The 25,611-nt window shown below is 37.5% G+C and overlaps 1 protein-coding gene across 9 annotated transcripts in view; it reads left to right on the top strand.

The window, feature by feature from the left end:
* The first annotated feature begins 1,637 nt into the window (after window positions 1–1,637).
* Window positions 1,638–25,611, top strand: part of AGTPBP1 (ATP/GTP binding protein 1) — a 57,336-nt gene continuing 33,362 nt past the window's right edge. For 3 of the 9 annotated variants that reach the window (XR_001921751.1, XM_018080941.2, XM_018080942.2), the window contains exons 1-12: window positions 7,594–8,018; window positions 8,937–9,068; window positions 10,095–10,164; window positions 16,646–16,776; window positions 17,301–17,368; window positions 17,752–17,815; window positions 18,194–18,340; window positions 18,602–18,733; window positions 20,554–20,647; window positions 22,039–22,076; window positions 23,589–23,797; window positions 24,241–24,418. Coding sequence is in view for 8 of the 9 variants with exons in the window: in XM_018080941.2 (XP_017936430.1) it covers window positions 10,133–10,164; window positions 16,646–16,776; window positions 17,301–17,368; window positions 17,752–17,815; window positions 18,194–18,340; window positions 18,602–18,733; window positions 20,554–20,647; window positions 22,039–22,076; window positions 23,589–23,797; window positions 24,241–24,418 (1,093 nt within the window). In the remaining variant the exon portion in view is untranslated. Of the gene's footprint in view, window positions 1,686–2,159; window positions 2,254–7,592; window positions 8,019–8,805; window positions 8,823–8,936; window positions 9,069–10,094; window positions 10,165–11,525; window positions 11,634–16,645; window positions 16,777–17,300; window positions 17,369–17,751; window positions 17,816–18,193; window positions 18,341–18,601; window positions 18,734–20,553; window positions 20,648–22,038; window positions 22,077–23,588; window positions 23,798–24,240; window positions 24,419–25,611 lie in introns of those variants that run through there. The other 6 variants (XM_018080937.1, XM_018080938.1, XM_018080940.2 and 3 more) reach the window with 6 other exon arrangements.

Below are 25,611 nucleotides of genomic sequence, written 5' to 3'. Positions count from 1 at the left end.
TCATCTGTGGACTGTTGCATGGACGATAAGCAGAACTTACCTTTCTAACACTGCAACACCACCCAAGTTAAAGGACTAACAAACAGTAACTATAAACAATTCTTCAGGTGAATCAGCCCCATGGAAGGGTAGCAAATTATCACACAAAACACATAGCTACTTCCTAGGCAGTAGAAAAGTCTTGGCTGTCTTTGCTCTTGTCTTTGTGAGTGGAATGAATGATGTGTGTAGGACAGGAATTGCAAATGCGGTAGCCAAGTATATGTACTTTGGAAGGGAAGATGAATAAAAGTGTGTAGTTTTAAGGATCTGAAATCTGCTTTGTACTGAACAAGACTAAGAATGGCCGACTCCATGGATACACAATGTTATTGGGAAATTAACTTTGCATATTTCTATTAGGGATTGTGCCTTTATTTTTGACTATTATTAGTGTGAGATTTGAACTGGATTTCAGTTTAGCAGCCTTCACTAAAGGCTGCTTCTCCCATATAAGTTTTGTAAACAACTATCAGTATTTGGATTTGGCCTTGGTATTCTTAGCAGTTTCTTCATTTGAGGAACTTAATGAAGAAAGAAATACTGTTCCACCTTAACAAGTGTCAGAGAGGGAGATTAAATTGCCCATTTCTAGAGGTCATCAGTGATACTGAGCAGTTGAAAACCAGGAGCCAGGCATGTGAAGGTTAATTTGCCGTAGAATGTTCTGGTATGTATGAGGTATTATTTCTCGTTTGCAAAGATTTGGAGCAGAAAAGGTGTGTGGGGGGGGAATTGAAGCCTTTGACAGTTACAAATCACTGAGTTTTCTTCCTCGCTTCCATGATTCTTCAATGTCCTGGGCAGTGGGATTCCTTGGTTTCACTGTGATTGCCATAAAAAGCAGGTGAAGGTTGGGCTGTGGAGAAGCACCCAATGGAGTTGTGGAATTCTAAGTCACAGAATCCATCCGGTTGGAAGGGACCACAGTAGGTCATCAGGTCCAACCTCCCTGCTGAAAGCAGGGTTATCACAGAGCACGTGGCACAGGATTGCATCGAGGTAGTTCTTGAGTATCTCACAGGATCACAGAATATTTTGAGTTAGAAGATACCCTCAAGGGTCATCAAGTTCAACTCTTAAGTGGACAGCCTGTACCGGGATCAAACTTTTGACTTGGCCTTATTAGCACTATGCTCTAACCAACTGAGCTAGTCTTGGGCTCCAGAGAGGGAGACCCTACAACCTCTCTGGGCAATCCCTCCCAGTTCTCGGTCAGCTGCACAGTAAGGAAGTTCTTCTAAATGTTCAGGTGGAACTTCCTGTGCATCAGTTTCTGCCCGTGGCCTCCAGTCCAATTTTTTGGCACCACCGAGCAGAGCCTGGCTCCGTCCTCTTGGCACCCGCCCTTAGGTACCTGTATATCTTATATCGGTACGAACAGCTCGGCCGTGAGCGGGTGCGGCGGCGGGCGCGGCGGATTCACGCACCTCGCGCGGCCGATCCCACATCCGTGAGGCTCCCCCCGGCCGGCCGGCGCGGGCACCGCTCCCCCCCGCGGCGGCGGTGGCGGCGCTTGCGCGCGGCGGGGCGCGGCGGGCCGGTGACGCGCTGCGGTGCGGGCAGGGTCCTGCCGCGCGTGAGGACGGCGGGGGGCGCAGCGCGGAGCCGGCGCCGCCACGGCGCCCCCGCTGGAGCGCCGCGGGGTGAGTGAGGGTTCCCCGCCTACCGCGAAGGTGAAGCCCCGCGGCCGGGCATCGTCCCCGGCAGCGCGGAGCGGGCCGCAGCGGGGCGGGGCCGGCGCCGGAGCCGGGACTGGGGCGGGGCGGGCAGGGCTCCTCCCCGTGCCGGCTCCCGCGGCTGCGGGGCGCGTACCTGCCGGGGAGCGGCGGGGCAGCCTGGGCCGCGCGCCCGCCCGCGGAGGTGGGCTGCGGGCCCTACGCGTAGGAGCTGGTGCCTGGTGTCCGGGCCCGGCGGGTCGGGTCTGCCCGCAGGCGCGGGGGTGGAGCCGCACGGAGGCCGGCGTGGCCGCGGGGCGAGCTGCTTCCTCCGCGCCGCGCCTACGGGGGGCACTGCCGGGCAGTCCTGCTGCTGCAAAGGCTGCAGGTGACCCCCGGCCTTTCCGGCCTCCGGACGCTGCGGCTCCGTGCCCCCTGTCCCGCTGGACGGGTGACCCAGCGCGGGCATTGCATGGAAAACACGGCGGTTGGAATAACACTTCCCTCATGTACCGCGCGACTTGGCCTACCCAACGTCTGCCTAACTTAACGCTCCGTGTGTAGGGGTGTGTTATATTTAGGGTTTGGTTTTTCTTCCCCCTCTGCCCCCTCCTTTTCCTGCCTCCTCTTGCAGTGATGGAAATCTGTCATATCACGTATTTTTCTCTAGGTGTCAGTTCAAATACTCGACAGAGAAGGTTTGAGAAATAGGTTGCATATCAAGGGGTGGCGTGGTGTATTTCTTCAGTGTAAACTGTTTTCGGGCACTGAGCTTTGTCAGATGTTTAGGAGTCCTGAGCTGAATGAACTGTTATTACAGATAATTAGAGCGGTAGACTTTCTTTAGTATCTACAGGCAGAGGTTGAATTCATCTGTGTAACTGTATAGTGTAAAAACACTATGAAACTTCTGTATAGTCTTGTGATATGAATGTTGATTTTTGTGTATTTATTTTTCTGTCATGAGGGAATTAGCTCTCCAACGAATATTCCCACAAATGTTGTTCCTTTAGAGAAATACATGTGTGCACTGCCTTTGTAGGTTATATTTCTTGAAAATCTTCCTTGTTTTGCTTGTAGCTTTCAGTGTGTATTTTGTATTATGTTGGGTGACTGGATGTTGCTAGTGGGATAGCCCCACCTTCTGGTTAATCCTTCAGTGAAATCATACTTGAGACGGAAGAGTTTTTCTGGAAATTATATCTCATGCTATGTGTTGTGAGTGCAAGTCTGTGTTGGAATATTTTTTTATTTCTTGGGTGGAAGAGGGGCAAGACAATCTCTTTTTATGGAGATGTTCTTATTTACCATAAAAATAATTTTAACACATAGTTTCTGATGTTTCAGTTCACTACTGGGAATTTTTTTTTATGCCAGCATAAATTAAGGGAAGTACTTTTTTGATTTTAAGCTTCAAAAAAAGTATTTTTATTTTTTTCAGAAAGCAAGGAAATGATACTAAACCAAGGAGTAGTCTTGGTGTGTGAAGTGACACCTGATCTATGTGTGAAATGATACCTGATCTCAGGCTTAACTTTCAGTTTAGGTGTTGGAGGTGACAGTGCTCATATTTTAGGTTTCGTGTTCACAGATCGTCTTCCAAATACAAGCTTTTGAACTTGAAAAATATTCAGGTTTCTTGGTAGAAGATTTATATTGGTTAGCTTACTGCTTCTGGGAGCAAATTCACTGAAATTATGTGTTAGAAGCTACAATTAAAAGGGAAAAAATCAGGAGAAGGGCTCTCTGAAGTCGTCTTGGCTTACAGAAGGAGATTGCTATTTCACCTCATTTTTAGGTTTTAGTTTAGGAAAGGTGTTCAGCTTGTCACTCAACAGCTTGTCAGCAGTGTGTCTTATGATTAGAGACTTCACAGTCTTTAAAATTTATGATGATACTCTGCTAGACATAGCTGGGGATCACCTGGTTTTGGCTCTCAGTGTGTTATTTGAAACATCTCCTTTAATTCCTGTTATCTGCGAGCTGTGTGCTCTTAGGATATTGCTCCTATGATACGAATTGCTAATGCCTGAAAGAACTGAATGCTGCTTGAGTCACCCTGACTCTGGAATATAACTGCAGTAATTGAAATGTTGAAACTCCTTAAACAACATAGGCGGGAAGTCAATTTTCTTGGAGTGAGCGTGAGAGTGCTGAACAGGGCAGCTGCTTGTGTGAGCACGTAGGAGGGATTTATAACGGCAGTGTGTCTCTGGGTATGTTTTCAGGTCCTGCCACTCTCCACAGCTTAACTGTCCAATATCCTGCGCTACGCATCAAGAAGATTATGAACTGTCCAGTGTGTGGCCTGGATACATGGATGATTCAGCATTGTTTACATTGAAAATACAGTTTTGTAACAGTTAAGCATAGAAAGACTGGAAGTAGTGGGGAGGAGGGGAGCACCCAAACATCCTTCCTCTTTTTTGCAACAGCCGCAAAGGTGACAGTCCTAAAACATTCAATGCATTACAAGGCACATATACATTTTCACTACAACTTCTGTACAACTTAAAGTTTATGAGAAACAGAATGTCCAGGCTTTTGCATACTGGAGGTAGGCAATACTGTTTTAATTGCTCCAAGTATAATTCATAAGCAAAACGATCAAAATTAAGATTTTAAAAGTGAGAACAGTTGCTGAGAGTATTATGGGTTGTGGTGATTGTGTTTCTGTGCACTAATGAGGTTGAAGGGCTTGAAGGTATTTGAATAGATAAATCTGCAACATAGAACCATGGATTTTTTTTTCTTTTCTTTTTTTTTTTTTTTGTCCAGATTAAAACCAGGATTGAGGGTTTGCTTTAACTCATCTAGAACTAGCAAGTTTAGATGTTTGGGTTGATTTTTTTACAGGCTGACCTTAACCATCGAGACAGTGTAAACCAAAGGAGCAGTCACTGGGTTAGGTGCTGGAAAGCACCTCTGACATTTCCCACTGTATTAATGGAGCATTTCCAAGAGCTGGCTAAAGTTACAAGGTTTCCAGTTCTTGTTCAGTTCCTGGTGTAGGGAAATGCTTAGTTTCTGCTATGGTTGTCCTTTTCCTTCTGGCTTTTTTGTTGCTCCCTTCTCCCTCCCTGTGCCATTCACTTTCTACCTGATGAAAGGGTTATGCTAGTGGGGTAAGAAGTAGCTGACTTCTGCAGTATTTCTGTCAGCTTAAATCATGTCAGCTTTGAACGTGATCCCATGTGACCCTGGTGATAGCAAGTTTGTCATATCTTGAAGTAATCTTATGCTTGCAATGCCAGTAACTTTCTAGGAGCTTCTTTCCAGGCAAAAAATGAAGTACTGTTTTTTATTTTGCCTTTTCCTGGCCAATGCTTTTCTTTCTTTCATAATCATTATTGGGTATTTACAGCTTTTCTGGCTACATGTGTCAGACCTTCTTTTTACAGTTAAGTGGACTGGTGGTAATGGCTGCGTGACATAGTTGGCAAGCTGCTGTAAAGGACTTTGGTGCTTCAGTCTTCTGTGAAGCTTTATGTATGTCGTTTTGAATGTCTGATTGTATGTTGCAGTTTACCTAGTCATGTCAAAAAGTCAGCAGTTTGCTATAATGCAGCAATGGGTGAGCTAATCAGCTGACTTTTTTGTTCCCTACTATAAATATTTATAGCAAACGGTACAAGGGAAAGGCATAGCTGATTTTCAGAAGTATTTTTTCTTTGACTGGTAGGGATTGTTAGTCTTTTCATTTTGTTTTGGATTTAAAAATTAGACTCTCTTTGACCAAAAACTTCAGATTTTTTTTTCTACTTAGAAGTGTTGGGTATTTAGTCATTAGATGAAGGACTACTTTCTACCCTTTCCACATAAAGTCTTGCAATTATATCTGGAGGAAAAGTATCTCTAGTTTTTCTACTATCTTGAACAAAATTCTTTTCATAGAAGAAATACTTCTAATGTACCTTTAGGGATATTATAATATTTTGATGGCAGTAAAAGTTTTTTGTATGGCTGCATGTTAAAGTATTAGGAAGCAATAACTGTTTAGTGTGTATTCAAAGCCATTCCACCCTATTTTAGAATTTAATTAAAGAAATAGCTGGTTCTGAAAATTGTCTCCCTCTGGACTATTGACTAGGACTTTAATTCCTATGAAACTTCCTCTGAAAAGTAAGATTTGTCCTGGAGTAGGAAGTCTATGTTTTTGTTTTCCAGTTCTTGTAGAAGAAGGTTCAGGAACTGGGCTAGGAATAGTCAACTTCAGAAAACAAATTTTCACTACCACATCAGTTATAATTATTTATGTATATGGTTCTGTTTACTAGATTGTGGTTGAGTATGATGTAGTGTTTACCAACTTGAAACTTAGTTGTAAAGCTTGAAGGATTTCCCCAGGTTTTCAATCGCTAGAGTTTTAAGTTGGTTTATAGGTAACCAAAACATGTATGTATTGTGCTGTGGATTAAGCTTTCAGGATTCAAAGCAATTTGTATAAATAACTCTGGCATCCCCAATTAGCCTGTGAGATTTTTTTATCCAACATTAGGTCTTATGTTTTTATTAGGGAAATTTTTTGCATCTGATAACCTTGCTGGTTTGTATGACTTTAAAATAGAACTGCTTTCCCTGAAAAAAAGCACAAACAACCAGTTTTTTAAAAAGATACTTGTGGAAGTTGTCGCTTGGGATGCTGAACTGGAAAACAATATGTCATGCGTGACAGAGTAAAAGATTAAATAGCCAGAGGCACTACTTAAAATATAATTGCTAAGCCTTTTGCAAAAGGCCAGTCCTCCTTAAGGTACAGGAGGATGAGATGGTAGAGGCAGCACTGCTGTATCAGTAGCAGTGGCCAGTTCTTACTGCTGTCAAAGGATGAGCATTCTGCTGTCCTGGTGAATGTTTTTTTGTATAATGTCAAGTAATATACTGCTGTTTTCCATATTGTGTGGGGTATTCATGTGGTTTTGCCACATTTAGAATGCTGGTTGTCACGGTGTTTTGCTCTCTACAAGCTTTTTGGATAGGTTGCTTTTGGTACTGAGACAGTGGCTGTTGCTGTCACATGTTGCTGCTTATTCTAAATTTTGAACACAGACCTTATTCCTGCAAGTGTAGATTTACTTAGGTAAATAGTTCCTGCAAATAATTTACTGCTATGTTTAAAAATGTAAATCATAAGTAGTATTTTGGAATTAAGATGACCTACAGAATGAAGAGTACAGAAGTCTTTTTAGATGGTTTTGTTTAAACAGACTCACAAATACCTTGAAAAAGAATGTTTTTGACCTATGAACAGCTTCTGAGACTAGGGTATGTGAAATGAAAGGTCAGTTTGCTTCTGGTTTAATCTGCACTGGACTGGGGGAACCCCCTCACAGTAAAAAATTTCTTCCTCACATCTAACCTAAACAGTTTAAAGTTATTGCTTCTTGTCCTATCACTACATGCCCTTGTAAAAAGTCCCTTTCCAGCTCTTTTGGAGGCCCCCTCTAGGTACTGGAAAGCTACTATAAAGTCTCCCCAGAGCCTTTTCATCTTCAGGCTGAACAGTCCCAATTCATGTAGCTTGTCTTCATAGGAGAGTTGTTCCATCAGCCCACTCATTTTTATTGCCCTGCTCTGGACTTGCTTCAGGAAGTCCACATCCCAGTTATGTTGAGAGCCCCAGAACTTACATCAGTAAAATTTCCTCTGAATCCTGTTACAATGTCTGACCAGAATTATTACTGCCTTGAAGAGGCTGAGCGTCTGGGTGTTCATCTAATACAGGTATGTCAACTTAGTGTTCAGGAAGATGGTGTCCTTACAAGTCCTCTGTAGTCTAACAGGCACTCACAGCAATGCCTAATAGTCATGTCCAAATATGAGGTCTGAATGAAATGGTACAAGTTCATTTCTTTAGCCATTATTTTGAGCAAAAGAAAATTGCTTTGTGATAGTGCTTGCCATTTTGTGCAGTAGTTTCGTGGTTAGGATATTTATCCAAGAAGTAGGATACTGTGTTCCATGCTATTCTGTTACGTTTTGGCAAATGTGAAAACTTCATATGAAAGGTAACTGTTGGAGGGGTTATACTCTTCCCTTTTGCATGAACCTTGCCAATGTCAAAATTTCATAGCATTGAAAAGGTGGATCAGTGAGAAGGTGAGTCAGTGGCTCAGTGACACCGAATTGACCTTGGAGTGAGGCAATTATGTGCTTTTCTGAAGAGAAAGGAAGAGGTGAAAATTATATATAATTTCTTGCAGTCCATTTAATTTGTTGTACTGTTGGTAGCACTATTACAGTGAATGCAGCTTTCTGATTTGGAACTTCACGCATCTGGAGAAATTTCCCGTGAAGACGCTGCCTGTTTCCACTGTGTAGGTGAGAGGATTCACAGGCAATGTGAAAAGGCAGAGGGAGATTGCAGAGAATCGAGCATATACTAGCTTGGAATTTTAACTAGTCAACACTTCTTTCTTCTGCTCCCCTTCAACTTGAGGTGCTTTTATTCAGTTATTGTTGTTGTTCCTTTAGAAGCAGAACTGATACTAGTTTTTCCTCTGCTCAACTACCACTCTCAGGCAAGTGGTATTAAATTTAAAATGTATGTTTAAATTGAGACTCATTCACCTTGTGCCTTTACCTTTCTATCAATCCTTTATTCAAAATAAGGATAATATTTAAAGTTTTAAATTAGTAATTTTAAATTAGTAATTTTGCATTACCTGGTAAAATGTTAGAGAAACTTTTTTGCTTTAGTATGCATAAATGTTTCACCACAACTCTCTGGATTGCTACTGTGTACATTTCTATTTCTTTTCATTTTTTCCATGCTCCTTCTCCCTGGTGGTTGTTTTTTGGGGTTTTTGTTTTGGTTTGGTTTTTTTCAGAGGTTCTTGTACTTTTTCTTATCTGCTTGACTTTTCCCTTTGACCTGGAGTATTAGTAAGCACTTTAGCACTTATTAAATACTTTGTGGTGAATTTAGACAAACAAATTCAGATCTTGCAGTTCAAGATAGTTCAGCTCAGTAGCTGGCTCCACTTGTACAGCAGTTCAGTACACTATAATATATAGACAGTCTTGGCACTGGCAGACCGTTCATCATCTGTATGACAGTGGGTCAACGCTGCAAGCAAAACAGACCTGGCTACTTGCATTCAAGAGTCTAATATTTTCCCCCCAGTAAGACTTGCAACCTGCAACCTGGTTCAAATGGTCCAGACTTTATAATTCATGACATTGTGTGTATTGTGGTGGGCACAGCTATTGTCTTGTAACTATTTATTTTCTTTAAAGGATTTTGAGATACTTTACACTTGAAGGGTACTTGGAGAAACCTAGGACACCTGTTAACTTGAGTCAAGCTGGAATTCTGGTGAAAAGCTAAGCATTTGCTTCCTGGCTGCTGGGAAAAGATTCTGCTTTCAGGTAAGTCTGGAAATAAGCTTGCTTCTTACTTCATCTTCTTTAGGCTTTTAGCAGTTGCAGCATGGAACTTACCAGTAATAAAAATCTGATTACTTTAGGAGCTGAACAACAAAGATTTTTGAGAGGTTTTACACATTTCTTTGGGGAGAAGGGGATGGGGGGCAGCTCTGTGTGTGTAGTTGGCTGAATTTATTGCCTGCATTTCCCAAAAGAAAAGTGCTTTATCATATTCATTCTCAGCACCCATATCTTTGAACATCCATTTTCCCCTTTGCTCTGTCTTCTATCTTTAAACTAACTCTGTGCTAACTGTGCTCTTGGAGGATACTATTTTTTGTCACAGTGGGAGTATTTGTCGTTCATAGTAGATCTCAAATGGGTACTGAGGTTCAGTTAATGGTCTTGTAGACTGCAACCTTGGAGGCACCATTTGAGGAAGTGTTGTGCCCTGAGGACATTACGTCCTTAAATGGATAGGAAAATTGAGTTCTTAGCATGATATGGTTTCTGTCCAGGAAATATATTCAGGTCTTGCTTAAATAAGAACACCAAATACTCCATGTTTCTCACTGTACCTCTAGACTTAATTACTCTATAGATACATGAAATGGTAGTCAGAAATAAGTATGTTGTGGCATCTTATAACATTGTCAAGTAGGTTTAAAAAAGTGTATTTACTGGCTTCAGCAAAAACTTTACTTGATAAAATTCCATCATGGACAGGAAAATAATGTCTATTAGATGACTTGTACGAATTCCTGTTCTATTATAATCAGATTTTCTGAGCTTTGGTAAGACTGAATTATAATGCAGAATCATACTCCATACTTACAATGCAATAATTTATTTTAAAAGCTGGATCAAATAGTTTGAAGAGAGAAGAGCTTGTGACAGTGTGGAGAAATGCAATTAATGTGAATTAACTTCTTTAGCATTTCTAGTGTAGAGACATTCAGTATGGTGGTAGCATTTCATCATTAAAGAACAAAAGATGTTGACAATATGTAGTTGTTTAATATCTTCCAGGTTATCAGAAATGGCAATTTGAAGAATCATCTTTCGATATGAACAAAGTAAAAACATCATCTGAAAAAAGGTAAATTTGCAAAAACTGTAGTGACCTCTCAACATGAAGCTATTTGAGATCTGTGAAAAAACAGTCTTTATCTTAATAATAAGATAAATAAAATATATGAAGCTGAGACTAGCGTTGGAGAAACTTCCATTATTATGGGTCCATGGTAAGACTATGTAAGTTGATGTCCTGAAACACTGAACAAATCAATATTGGTAGCATGAAGTAGCTTAATTAATAAATAACTTGCAAAATTTAAATTTTCAGTTACTGTTAGATATGTTCAAATATAAAGTATACATTAAATTTAATTGAAAAATATATTAATAATTTCACTACACATATTGGCAAAGCATAAAATGATCTCTGCGGAAGGAATTAAAGAACAAGTTTATAATACTGTGTAAGAAGCCATGATTTTGTCATAAGATGTGTGTCATTCTGCAACAATCCTGCAATCCAACACATAGCTAGAACAAACAAGAGTGGGATTGTAGAAGATGTCGAGTTGAAAAGTTGTGTTTATTACATGTTAACTTGTTTTAGCAAGCATTTGAAAAGCTTATGAGATTGTTTCTGGAAGGCTGCTTAGCATCAGGAAACTATTGAAAGGCTTTCAGTCTTTTTCTTAAGATAGCATAGGTTATACCATCTTGTTAAGTCAAACGATCTAATCAGATTAAAAAAATATGTACAGGCAGCAAAATACGGAATTTCGGCTTCAGTCTTAGTTCTCTGAAGTACTCATTATTTTCTAAGTGAGTGGGTGAATTTGCATGAAGAATCTGCTCTATTGTGCATTAGTTTTGTGTCTTGGAATCTATTTAAAATTTGAATTTAAATTCTTGTGTGTAGTATCATCTTTGCTGTTGCTGACTGGAAGTAGAATGGCTCGATATCAGAGGCTGGTTGTTCCTGTTTTTGTGAGGGGGGAGTCAAAAGAAATAGTAAAGAAACAATTACGTTTTCTCCTTATAGTATATTAGCTCCTTAGGCATTATGATAAGGAAAGCAAACTCTCTGTTAGCAATGAGTATTCATGAAAACACTACAAATTATAATACATGAAATATACTATCATGAAGAATATTAGGTTTTTGCAGAGCGGCCACTTAAGTGCCATTTATTCTTCTTTATTTATAGAGATAAAGTAAACATTTTATCTCTGCAATTCAAAACAGTTGTTCCCTAAATCTTCAATAAGTTATGGTGACTCTGTTTACAGAGATAGCTCTGAACTAATAAGAAGTATTAGCTCTCTAAAGATTATTTGGTAACTGTGGAAATGGTTGAGAAAAAAAATAGTTTGAATTTATTTGCATTGGAATAAAATCAGAACAAGCTCATGAAAAGCCTGCCTATTTTAAAATAGGTTTTTAAAGGCTCACTGGAACATACCAAAATACAGAAGACCTGTTTACTGTGGGGGAAGAAGAAACTCCCTTATGCATCATTGTGCTGGCTGACTGCATACAGCAGTTTCAGAGGAAGTAGGTACAGTTGGGAAAGTGGTTACATCCTTCATTTGACTATTATATTTTGTAAGGCTTCTTGCAAGATGAATAGCTGAAAACCATGCTAAGATAAGGGAATTTTTATAAGCTACCTTGGCAGCCATTCGAGTTATCTTTCTCATTGTGAGTAGACAACCAGAAAACTATGATGATGTGTTCTAGCATTTGCATAATGAAAGTGGCATACAGTGAGTAATGGAGAGTTGTGAGTCCAGCACTTCTTCATAATCAGAGTTAGAATGCTTAAACCTTTTGGGAGTGGAAGAAATGTCCCTGCAGTGAGGGATCTTTCTTTGAGAAAATGTTTTCTTGTTGAGGGAATTCTTTTTCAAGTGTGAGCCCCTGAAGTCCTCTGTTCTCACTGTCTGGGCATGCATCCTCTGTATCTACTTGTAGCTTTCCTAACCAGAGAAGGAAGAAATCCACAAAGCTCTCTGGCTACCTCGAGTAATGCTGTAAGCTTTGGCAGCAGTTGAAATGATGGCAAGGGTGTTCATAGAATCATAGAGTAGATGGGGTTGGAAAAGACCTCCAAGATCATCAAGTCCAACCCCTGATCCAACTCCAGTTACTATATCATGGCACTAAGGGCCACGTCCAATCTCTTTTTAAAAACCTCCAGGGATGGTGAATCCACCACCTCTCTGGGTAGGCCGTTCCAATGCCTGATTACCCTCTCTGTAAAGAATTTCTTCCTAACATCTAACCTAAACCTCCCCTGGCAGAGCTTGAGCCCATGTCCCCTTGTCCTATTGTTGGTTGCCTGGGAGAAGAGACCAACCCCTGCCTGGCTATAACCTCCCTTCAGGTAGCTGAAGAGAGTGATGAGGTCGCCTCTAGTGCTTCCCTTCTGCAAGCTAAGTGGTGGTGTGAGGGGCATTTTGAGCTGCAGCATTTGAATGTGGAATGAAGAAAGAGTTTCCTGCCTATGGAGACATGAACTGTACAGGATCAAATAAAACTGGTAAACTTTTACCTCAAGACACTTAAAGAAAGTCTAAATCCATCCCAGAAGAATAATTATTGGTTGTTTTTGGACAGAATAAAGCACTGACTGGCTACTAGACTAGTGGTGGTTGATGACTGTCAGAAGGAAACGGTGCACAGTTTATTTCTGCATGTGCTCTTTCTTTCTCTTTCTGCTTACAGCTAATGATTGGAAATATTCTGGGTTTTGACTAATGATCCATAACAGAAGGAAATTCTTGTTAAAATTGCAGATACCTTGAAGCTGGAAAGATCTGTGAAACTACTGCAGGACCAAATAATTTCAAAATACTCTCGTGAAATGCAGAAAATGGTTAAGAATATTTGATGGAAATATGTGCAAGATACTGTGCTTAGAGAGGTATATGACTGGAACAGGTAAAGGACAGTCACATTGGTAGTAAGAAGTGCCAGAAATATTAAGATTAAACTTCAGGAAGAGAAACTTTCAAATGAAGGGATACAAAGCGTTAGAATGAAATTGCCTTTGGTTATTCAATCATCATCTTTGTAGGTCGTTAAGGACTGGTTTGGCATATGTATGCCGTGAAGAGCAGCTGTGGTCTTTATCGAACTCTGAAGAGAATAGTTTTTATGGTGTTATGAAGTTTCTTCTGGTGCTTCTTAGTCAGAATTTTTTAATAACTAAAGATTATAGAGACTGTATGTAACTCGGTGATTACAGAGTGCTCTTGTGAGAAGGATTTAGAATGAGTGAGGTGAAAAGTGCGACTTCTAATAACAAAAAGGGTTATTCATATTGTGGGAAAACTAGTTTCATCTTGTCTCCGCTGCCCTCTTCATCAGTGACAAACTCAGGCACTCATGGCAGCTGGAGACCTGGATAGCCTGCATGTTGGTGTGTGAGATCTGTTTGGGTCATCACATTCCTTCTGACAGTGGCTTTTGACTGAACTGGAATCCTAGTTAGTGCTCTTCTAGTTTGATGGTTGATGACTCCAGTGTATATTGGATACTCCAATCAGAATTCTTGTGACTGGTCTACACTGCCTGCATACTAATTTGACCCCAGGTTTCCCATGGCAGAGTCTCAGATGTCTCGTTCCCCAAAGCAATTTATTCATGCTGTAGCAGCGCAGAAACAGCTCAAGCTGGTGCCTCCAAGGAGGGACCTTGAGCAAAGGAACCCCTGGGCTTTTATACCCTCACAATCTAAGCACAGGAAGGTCTTGGCTCTTCCTTCTGAGTCTTTAGCTCCTGCTGTGTCTGTCATTGTCAGGTCACCATGAAAGTCAGGACACAGTCTTCAGAGTATTTGTGCGAGGTTCTGCAATGTCAGCAGCTGGAGAGAAAACATAGCTCTGATAAGACACAGTTTTTATTGTGCCATTCTGGTTTTTTGCTGTTAAAAATATTGGATTCCATGGTGCCTCTCTGTTTTGGAGAACTGTCTTCTAGATTTGGATCCTGAATGGTTTGTTGATCAAAACATATGTATTTGCATTACAGATATGAGAAAGAGTCTCATTACAAATTAGGCTTTCATTTTGTTCTTAGGTCAAATGGGTTCACAGAAGTACTACTGATTCTACTCCTGTATGTCTGGCTGGCTGCCATAATTCCTGTCCTACAGTCTTTTTAATTTACTGTGCAGACATTGAAAACTGTCACAGTTTTACAACCACTGTGTATATTAGTGTAGAATATTAATAAATAAGAGTACAAATCTTAGTTTAAGATGAAAACTCAGTCATAACTAAGAGGATATCAAGACTTTAATGTATATTTCAGTGTTAGCTGATGCCAGTTTCAAGTATGCTTGCTTGGGTATGGTGAAGACATGAAGTTTATTTGGCTATATTTATTGGAAGACTTCGTGCAGGACAAATAGCCGAAAACCATTCTAAAGATATCTCTGCAGCAATAAGTGCTTATTGCTCTTGATAGAAGCTCTGTCCCCAGGCAGAGATTGTAATTCTAAATCTTAAAACTTAAATTGTTATACCACCCAGTAATGAGAATTACTTACCCTACCTAAACCTCTTAAAACTTTTAGTAAGTATGGAGAAACTATGTTAGATGCCAACTTCCTGTACATGGTAAATTGCTTACAGGCACCAGTGTTGCTTGAATTTTGCAGGCTGTAGCGGTCAAAAATGAGGTTTGCTTTGACATTCTAATGCCTACATGTGAGTTTTATCTTTGCAAAAACTTTTTTTCTCCATTTTTTTTTAAAATCTTTATTATTTCTAAGGATCAGCTTTGCTTTCTTGGCTTGTTTTCAGCTTTCAAACTACATTTATTTCATGGTAAGACTAGGGATATACCACAATGGAAATTATACATATACACACACATACGGAAGTTGAAGCAGCAGTTCTCATACACACTGGCTTATGTGTTGTTTGGCGTGACTCTTGCTTGTCAGTTTGTATACTAGATCAACGGAGCTTATGGATTTCATTAAAATCTTGGGTTAATTTTGGAGCATTTCAAATGGATAAACGGAGGAGGAGAAATACACAAAAAAAGGTTACGCAAATAAAAATACCTTTATACTAAGCCTGCTTTTGGATGATGAGAAAGTATTGGAGTGATTATGCTTTACTTAAACAAGGAAATTAGTGTTTCAGCACCCAAGACAGATTTATTTTAGATTAAAGAAATATTCTGAAATCAAAGTCTAGCAAATAACTGAGAAGGTGATATGCTTACTTCACAATATAAAATGGCTTTGATTTAAGTCTCTGCTTAATATAACCATTTCTTATTCCTGTTGTTAGCAGCTTGTAAGTATCATCTGTAGTCTGAAATAGATTTTGGCTATGTTTCTCATTTAGATGTCAATTTGGAAAAGTGAAAGTGGTAAAAGGAGTTTCCTCAGCAGCTCTTAATATCAGTTTGCTTTCTCAGCAGTATAATCTTTGGCCTTGGCTACCTTACTCCCTTGATTTTAACATTTTAGTAGAGTTAACTGCAAGTGTGAAACCTTTACACCAAGGTAAAATACAAATCAAGGAGTAATAATTCCTCATTGTTTTAAACAAAACTGACAGAATTTATAAAGCAATGTTGTAGACTTCAGTTTTATTGTAGGGAGTCAGAACAATGTCAGTGTAAAATGAATTATTGTTGATTATTGTGGGACCCTAATGTTACAGAAGTGAAAAGTCAATGTAGTTAATTCTTGGGAGTCATAATTTCCTGTAGTTAACTGTATGACTGTAATTAAAATGTCAAACATTTGTCTAAAGATTACTTTCGTGTAGGAATGTGAATCTCTAAAGTATTCTGAATAATTGTTACGATGTTAAACTAGAGAGCAAATAAACAGTTTCTAGGCTGACTCTGTTTAGAATACTATAAATATTTACAGTAATTCTTTCTTTGTAATTACCTGCCTATATGAATGACTGGTTTGAAATTGTGTCTTCTATTAAAATACATTTTCAAGGCAATTTTTTTGTTGGCAGACCACAATACCCTTGTGTTCAAAATGAATCCAAACCCTGATGATAACTTTGGAAATGTTCCAAAGCTTTCTCGTTCAAAATGGTGTTCTTTTTCTTCAGCTGATGGGTGCTAGTTTGCTCATTTCATGAATGACAGTCTTTTCTCCCACTTCAAAATGCCAGCCTGTGAGACAGTCTTTGGAATTGTTTGTAGCCAGTTTTTCCTTGAGTGGCAGGTTTGATACAGTATCCTGTCACTTAATGCGAATTATTAAATACAAACTACTCTAAGTGACATAGATAAACAACATCTGTACCTATATCTGCATTTTACTTGGTGCAACTGATTTCTCTGTTCGCAGTTGCTCTTGGAGATGCTGTTACATATAATTAGTCTGCCGCAATTCAGGCTTTGCAAAATCTGTAAGTTTGCCAGAATTAAAGAGGATTAAGACTGTTTTACAGTCAAGATAAAATATGAAGGTGAATTAGCCACTGCCATTACTCTGAGATGGAGTTTCTGTTGTTAGTGGTTTTCTTTCTCTGATCTAGACAAAAAAAAAAAAATGTAAAAAATCCTTTTTGTAGCGTTTCTGCCAATTCTCGGACTACGTCCCTGCTGTCACAGTTGGAGAAGATCAATTTGGACTCTGTATTAGGAGAATCAGACAATGCCAGATATGTTACTTCTAAGATCCTTCATCTGGTTCAGAGTCAAGGTAATTATCTAAGTTTTGTAGTTTTAGTAGTTTCCCTTTTGAGCCTTCCTTATTGTGTATCTTCCTTACTGGACTTGAATTTTTGTTTCTGTTTAGTGAACTTGACTGTCCATCTGTTTTTTTTGCTGTTGACAGCATCTGTTTAAGTCCACGTTTAATGCTATCTGGTATAGTGTTGGTTACTCTAAGTTAATTTTTTGTTGTCAAACAGCTGTACTTTAAGTAATAATTCACTTGATATATGTATGTGCGTGTATATATATATATATGTATCTATGAGAAGTAGAAGTTTCTGGAAGAGAGCTTTCTTACTGATTTTTTTTCTTTACAGTCTTTTTTTTTCTAGGACATGACAAGATTGTTCAACAAGTGAAAACAAAAATGAGTTTTAGAATTGCTTAAGTTTTTTATTTAGTTTTATATAGTTTTTAATAGGTTTTATTATTTACAGTGTAGATATTCTGATCATTCTGATCACATATTTTATTTCTGCAAGCTAGTATTAGTCTTTTTCTCACTGACAGAAAAAACCAGGAAGGAGATGACTTCTAAGGGCTCCACTGGAATAGAAGTTATCCTGGCAACTCTAGAGGTAAAATCTTTTAATCTCTGTGGTTATGGGTGCACAGTGAGTTTTGAATTTTATCATTGGGCTTTTTATTATGAAATATGTTGTGTTATCCTTTGGAGTCTCCAAAACTTGTGGTGTTGGTCTGTAATGATTAGATACTGTCTTTAAGTAACCTACTTATGAATTTCTTGTCACCTATCAGTTCTAATTGTTGTGTCATCCTACAAAGTAGATTTTATTTGCTTCTGTGGTTAATTCAAGTGCGTAGTGGGATGTTTAGCTGGGTGGTTATACATCCTAAGTTCTACTTGATTTGGTGGTGGCAATTTCTCCTAGCTTTAAGTATCTAAACCATTGTAATAGACTGCTACGTTAGGCAAACATCGCTGTCTTTTTTGTTGCAGAATACAAAAGATCCTCAAACTATTCTAAATATATTGAATATTCTCATTGAGGTAATCTCAGTTGGTAAGTTTTCCTTAAGGAGTCACATATGATTATATTTGTACATTATTCTTCAGGCATTTGTTTGTTTGTTTTGGTTGGTTATTTTTTATTGGGTTTGGGTTTTTTGTGAGGCTTTTTATTATTATTGTTTTGGTTTTTTGTTTGTTGGCATTTGCTAAGGTGGACTGATATGCAGAATTAAAAGAACATAAAGACTGAAGTCACCTTGCAAATAATCCTACACAAATAATAAGTTTAAGTCCAGCATGTTCTTGCATAGTGCAGTCACATATGAATAAAATATTAAAATATTGCTGTTCTAAAGACTTATGATAACTGTAGCTTAGATATTTCATTGTTCTTTGGCTTTAGAGGTATCAGCTCAATTTCAATTTCTAGGTGGCGGTCGGAGAGCAAGTGTCTTAGTTACCAAAGGAGGGACACAGATCTTACTACAGCTGCTTTTGACTGCCAGCAAAGACTCTCCACCAAATGAAGAATTAATGGTGCTTCTTCATACTCTTCTTGCAAAAATTGGTCCAAAAGGTGATATTATGGCATAATACATTAAAGTTTTATAATTGAAACTTAAAAAAAAAATTCTTCCTATTGTGTAAGCATCTATGTATTCAGAATTGATAGAGGAGAGCAAAAGGAGGAGTGAGATGGGGGGGAAGAGTGGTGCAAAGTAGATACGCAGAGCTGACATCTGCTTCTATGACTAGAGGAAATTCAGCCATTTAACTTCTATTTTTTAATAATAATTTCAAAATTAGTGTGATTGATCTTGTATTTCTTTGACATCAGACAAAAAGATTGGCATGAAAGCAAGAATAAATGGTGTCCTAAACATACCATTGAATTTAGTGAAGCAGAATTTGCAGAACCACAGGCTAATATTGCCATGTCTTCAAGTATTAAGAGTTTACTCAACCAACTGTAAGTATTGCAGATAATTATTTTATTCTCCGTGTAATATAAAGTTTTTTACCTAGATAAGGTTAAAATACCAGATTTGGATGTTTGTTTAATATTAAGTGTTTAAAATACTTTCTTTCTGAGAACTTGCTTTTTATATCCTAAAATTACTTAAACTCTGGAAGAAGCTGGTTTTTTTTTAACCAATCTTATGGAATGTGTGGAATTTTGAGCTATCTAATTTGCATAAATGCTGATGTGTGAAGATGTAAACCGGAAATGCTAACATTGTGCTTGGGAAAGCACTTAGAATTAAATAATTATTCTCTTTATTATTCATGCTCATGGTTTTTTTATTTTTGTTTCTTTATTTTATTTTTTTATTGCTAATTTAACACTTGGTTCACACAGGAAATATTATATTTCTTAATTTAACCTTTTCCTTAATCCTTGTGTACAAGTGCTCTACTATTGGGATATTATTCTTCCACAAGAGCCTAGTTGTTCAGACAGCCAGTAGGAAGTTGATCAAAATAGTGTGGTTCTTGCTGTATTTCTACTGTTGTTTAGATGCTCTGAAATTTTTCATTTGAGCTCAAAATGGTCATTAAACATCTTAAATAAGTGCAAGAAATTGAAAACATAGCCATGTTTGCCCCAGAGAACTGATTTGATGATCTTTGAGATTATGTTTTCAGGACATTCTCATGAGCAGATATAATTCATAAAGCCTTAATACTTTCAAAATGTGGAAGCTTTGTTTCTGTTGAGCTGACTGATAATGAGGTAAAGTGCTTCCAAATTGATGAGTCTAATACAGATAGTTAGTTACATTAGTTAACATTGCTTAGCTGAAAACTTGCTTCATCCTGAAAATGGCATATTGAACTGAGTCTCCAATTTGGCTTCTGCTAAGATCAGTTCTGTCTTTCTGTATTTCCCACTCCTTAGAAACAGAAAAAGTAGTAGTTCATAACATTCTGGTTCATAAACTCAAACTGTTTAAAGTTTGAGTACAGTTACTATTAGAATAAGTCCTAACTTTTCTTAGGTTCTGGTGTAATGTTTCTGCTAATGGTGATGAAATTGCAACTGAGGTTCACATACTAAAGTCTACACTAATAACAGCATTTGTTATGTTGAAGTCTTAGCTGCTGTCTTCCTGCTTTGTCATGAGCACATATTGCTAAACTCAGTCAGGAATTGAATTTCTGTGCCTGTTTCAGCAGGTTCTATTTTCAGTGGCTGTTGGACTTTAGCCAGGTATACTTTCAGTGCATATTTCTTGAACTTAATAAGTCTTAGCATAATTTCTTTTCATTTTCTCCCTTTCCGATGGGTTAATTTTATACTGTTTTTTCTGAGAACATATGTTCATAACATGTAGTTCAGGAAAACTTATACTAATTGGCATTTTTAAATTTTATAGCAGACTCTTGGCTTTCAAACCCTGGTGAATGTACCTGTCTATCCTAATACTAAATTATAGTAGCAAGTCATAGAACTTTTTAGACTTGAAATTTTGAAAAGCCTGTTGTTAAGAAAATTCTTTTTTTAATGCATTTTAATAACAAAGAAAGCAGAAGCCTGTGTTGGAAGTAGTACATGATTTTATTTGTATAGTAGTAATTACGTTTTTTTTCTTTTCCTAGTTCTATCAAGATTGGATTGTCATGCTGATTATGTGTAGTGTGTCTGCCTGTCATTGTATGTCTTAAAGCACAAGCATTTTTTGTACTTCAAAATTAACTTGTGTCAATTTTAGTTTGAGTATACTGATTTTTTTTCTTTTGCCGTTCTTATTACATTATCTTAAAATGGATTGCTTTTAACTCTTCCAGCTGTAAATGCAGTATCTTTGGGAAAGAATGGAGTAGTAGAACTGATGTTTAAGATCATTGGCCCTTTTAGTAAAAAGAACACTAGCCTTATGAAGTAAGTAAGGTCTCTTTAATATAGTGTATGGTAAAACCTTGTATATGTTTCAAAACTTACTTGTAAATTAAAAATAGTATTAGAGAAATCAAACAATTAATACTTGAATAATAAATATTAATAAAGTGAAAGGAGATGGGAAGTTTCATTTTACCCAGTAAAGTAACACAAAATATTGGAATGTCTGTTTGAAGTACTGGTAAAATATTATAAGTATTATTTTTCTGTCTCTAATATTCCTGAATGGAAACTATACAATAATTATCCCCAAATCACGACAAACAGATCAAGACAGTCCCATCATTTTTCAATTTGTTTAATTGGCTTCTGCGTCAGCTTTGTGCTTTTGGTGTGACACTATCCCTTTTATTTGGTAATCAGATTTTCTTTCTGTTTTATTTCAAATCAGTTATAGACTCTCAGAGCAAGAACATAAAATATAGAGTAGGAAGTCCCAGCAATATTTGTCTAGTGGACCATTGTGCTGTTGTGTTTAAAAAAACATAAAATTCACTGTGTAGCTGAAAGTGATGACTTTAGATTCCCAGCCCCATGGTGGTAGATAGGTTTTATGGGTTTTTTTGATTGTTTGGGGTTCTTTTTGGGGTTTGTTTTGGTTTTTTTCGGTGAATTTAGGGTAAAAATTAGCTAAGTGGATCTAACTGAAGATAGCCTTTCTTTATACACTCCACCTTTTTGAAGTACCTACCTGTGGCAGACTGAAAAAAAAAAAACCCTGCTCCTTTAAGCCCCAACCTAAAATTAGACATAGGAACTTACTATTCTATGATGTGAGTAATCATGATATCCGTGTTTATGATGTAAGATCATATACATGAAGTCTGTTTCACAAAGAGGAGAAAAATAAGTCTATATGTTTTCTAGTTGTACATTTGAGTTAATTGAAAAAATTTCTTTGTGTACAAGAAAACTCTCACACTGACCATCATGTATGGTAGTACAGATTGAAGGGTGTTGCTTCTCAATATATTAATACACCACCAGTACTGACCTACAGTTATTGAAAATGTCCTTTGTGGAAATACTTGTTCTGTTGCTAACAAAAACATGAATTTCAGAACTGTCACAACCACTGAGTGTCGGTCATACACATTACATAGTCACCGTGTTTTTGCAAAAGCTGGAAGTTTGGATAGCCATTGCATTGATATTTTTTAAGTTTTACCATCAGACTTCAGATACAGCAGATTTATGTGATCTCTTAGTAAAATCAAATCTTAAAAGTGAAGTCTGTGATACAATGCAACCAGGAAAAGATGAGGCTAGACTTTATATGTCTGTTAGCAGTAAATATCTTGTCTAGTTTTATAGTATTGTAGATTAAGCTTACTGGTTGGTTGCTGTTTTGACTTTTCTTGTTATATTGACAGGGTTGCTTTAGACACACTTGCTGCATTGCTAAAATCAAGTAAGTGTTTGACTACAAGAAACTGTTTGTCTACTTGAGCTATATATATGTGTGTGTGTATAGACAGAGTAAAACTAACATTAAGTCTGTGGCCTAAACAAAATCAAGGTGAGGAAAGCTAGAAATAAGGTACAGTTTTATCTACAGTCTGTGGTGCTTTATTTATGTTGTATATAACTATATGTTTAATAATTGGTTAGTGTTTCTTCAGTTATGCAGCAGAAGGGCTTCACTGCTTCTGCAAAACCGATCTGGATCTGAGGTAGAGGATTAGCCTTTTACATTCACTCATCTCAGCTCTTCAGTAATAGACGTCTGTAACTTAACTCCTGTGCATCTTTTATATATATATATATGAAAATATCTGTGGATGACAGGGGAAAATGTAGGTATTCTTCAGTAATTCTTCTGAGTAATTAGGACTTGGGTCCTAATGACAAGTCTTTCAGTGATGCTCACGAAGTGGAATTAAGGGTAACAAAACAATAGTCTGTTTCCAGGCATGGACTGTCTCATCCAGCAGCAAGCAACAAATGTTGTCTCTGCAGATGTTGAACCAGGATTGTAGCTAGAAGGGAATTAAAAACTCATTTTCTCCAAACAGTTGTGTTAAAGCTGCAGCATTCCTAGTACTTCCAGTGGAGTTGGATAAGAACTGAGGTGTGACTAGATTTGCAGAAAACCATTTCAGACAAATGACAGGAAATTTTGGTATTGATTGTCACAGTTTACTCATGTTTGTTCAGTGTGATACCTTGGTCTTCTGATTTGTGTATTTAAAAATTTTGCAAATTCTTCTAGGGAAATTTAGGGAAGGAAATGATTCTATATCATTGTCAGTGTTCTATTCTGTAAATAGGCAGTTAAATTTTAGTATTGGGGAGAGAAATGAAGTGTTGAAAAGGTCTTTAAAGCAGGAGATCTTTTTCATTTATTTAGGGATGTCTTCTCCTTAGGGGTTTTGATATTGTAACTTCTTACACTTTATGTAAGTAAATCTCTTCATAAAAACACTAATCTATGATTTGTACAGTGCAGTTGTCATACTGATTATCCAGTATTTGGGGTAGAGGTATTATAAGTTTATCAAATTTGAGTGATAGTTGCTGCAAAAAACTGTATGGATTGCAAGTGAAAAGAAGTTTGTTTCAAATATTTTGTCTACAAAGTGTGTGCGGATAGACATAGATATGCTTTGTAGAATTTTTATTTTTTTAAATTTGCGGATGACATCATCTTACCATTACCTTTAAGTGTAATGCACACTGTTCTTCTGGTAAACCACGAAAATTACATGTGGTATTATTCTAAGAGTGAAGTTTAGACTACTGGTCTCAATTGTTCAGTCATTTCTGTTTAGGTTGATGTAAAACTCTGCTAAGTGTGGCTAAAACACTACTTAAAATGAAACAACTCTCTTGCGTAAAAGGAATAACTTAAACATTGATTTGAAAGTAATACTGAAGTCATTTGGTCAATTTTTAATTTTCTTTCCTAACTTTTTTTGCAAAGAAACAAATGCCAGGAGAGCAGTAGACAGAGGATATGTGCAAGTGCTTTTAACGATTTATGTTGATTGGCACCGTCATGATAGTCGTCACAGATACATGCTGATACGTAAAGGAGTTTTGCAGTGCATTAAAAGTGTTACAAACATCAAACTGGGAAGAAAAGCATTCATTGATGCCAATGGGATGAAAATTCTTTACAACACTTCACAAGTAAGTTTATCGTGTTTGGTTTTTCTTATGTTGGTGTTTTTGCCTCTTTAGCTTTAAAAAGATCCTGACCTCAAGTTCGTCATATTTCTTTTATGAGATTCGTGGTCAGTCCTGATTATGGAAGTAAGCATTATTTTCTGTACCAGCCTGAAACAGAGTGAAAGAGTACACAATTAAATTAATATTTGCTATTATTTTACTGTGACTATCTCTGGAAGGCGTGGTTGAACTTAATTTAAAAAAAGATGAGGTAAAAATACCTTTTAATTTTGAAGTTTAGATTTTTAAAAAGATGAGTTGGTAGAAGTTTTTCTGACCTTCAAAGGAGACATTAGCAAATTTTTTTGTAAACAAAATACAGATTTCTAGAATTTATTAATAGTGTAACATATGTAGTTTGACTGTTAGTTTGATAAATACTTTTTGTTATTCTCTGTTAATAGGAGTGCCTTGCAGTAAGAACTCTTGATCCTCTCGTCAACACATCCAGCCTAATAATGAGAAAATGTTTTCCTAAAAATCGTCTTCCTTTACCAACTATTAAAAGTGCTTTCCATTTCCAACTCCCAGTTATTCCTGCCAGCGGTCCTGTGGCTCAGCTGTACAGTTTGCCTCCTGGTGGTATGGTAGTTTTGTAATACTTTGTCTTTGAGTATGTCTATTGCTGCTTTGTGTAAAGTGGAATCAATTGCAGTTATTTGTGTTTTCACCTAAAACTTGGGCTCTGATGCTCTTCTTAACTAGGAAAGGGTCTGTGACTGCAAAGTTTTCATCACTAGTTTCTAATTGTAGGTTTTAAGTGATGAAAACTTTGTCCACACCTGTGGTTATAAAATAAAAAAGAAAACAGGAACTAAAAGGTGATGTTCATCAAAGTCTGAAGTGTAAAGAATAGGCTGTATACAAACTTAAATGGTCTCTCCTTTTAACTCACTTATGTACATTCTGCTGTGTGAAATGTGATGTAGTGTACATCCTGCTTTACAGGAGCATGTATTCCTTTCTTTCTGTTATCCTGATAACTCAGGGTGTGGTGAATTTAGATAAGCATGTGCCACTTGAAGCATTGGCGTTTTTAAATTATTGTGGTTTTTCCTTCATTTGCATGATGAAAAAGTAAAGCTGCTTTCTTGGACTGTTGCAGTCTCTTAGGAAACACTTGTCTGCAAAGCATTTGTATACTGCTTTGTAGGAAATGGATTCAGCCCATTGTGAGCATCTTTCATTAGTTTCAGAGAATTAATGTTTAATGCATATTCAGATATGGTGAAACAGCTTTGGACCTGGGTAGGCAACTAATAAAGTTGCTGTCAAAAAGTTACTCTAAAACAAAGAGACAAAGTCAGACTTATTAATATCTTCTTATTCACAGTATCTCCTAAAACAAAATGTCATCATGGTCTGAAAGAAGTAAGCTATCCTACTGGAGTTTAAGTGGGTCAGACTCAAACTCCAGGAGTAAGGAGTATATGTTTTGTCTTCACATATAAAATAGATCTAGAAGTGTGTTTCAAAATTCACAGAAAATAAATCTCCACTTAATAGAGTATGTTTGGTACTCTATAATACCTATTTAGAAACTTCCTAGTCTGGTGAAGTGAACTACTGATATGTTTTTTCAAATGGTTTTGTTATCTTCTATAAAAAGAAGAGAAAAACCTAAGGAAATAGAATACATAGGATTTGCTTTGAAAGGAAAAACTTCTGTGTTAAAAGACATGTAAAATGTGGGGTGGGTAGAGGTCTGTGTTTTTTAAAAGTGCAATCTTCTGTGGTCAGTATTGTAAAAGCAATACATGTAGTTATTCTGAATA

Source organism: Manacus vitellinus, unplaced genomic scaffold (assembly GCF_001715985.3).
Source record: "Manacus vitellinus isolate BGI_N305 unplaced genomic scaffold, ASM171598v3 scaffold_50_pilon, whole genome shotgun sequence".
NCBI classification, from domain to species: Eukaryota; Metazoa; Chordata; class Aves; order Passeriformes; family Pipridae; genus Manacus; species Manacus vitellinus.
This window is presented reverse-complemented; position numbering and strand designations above follow the sequence as displayed.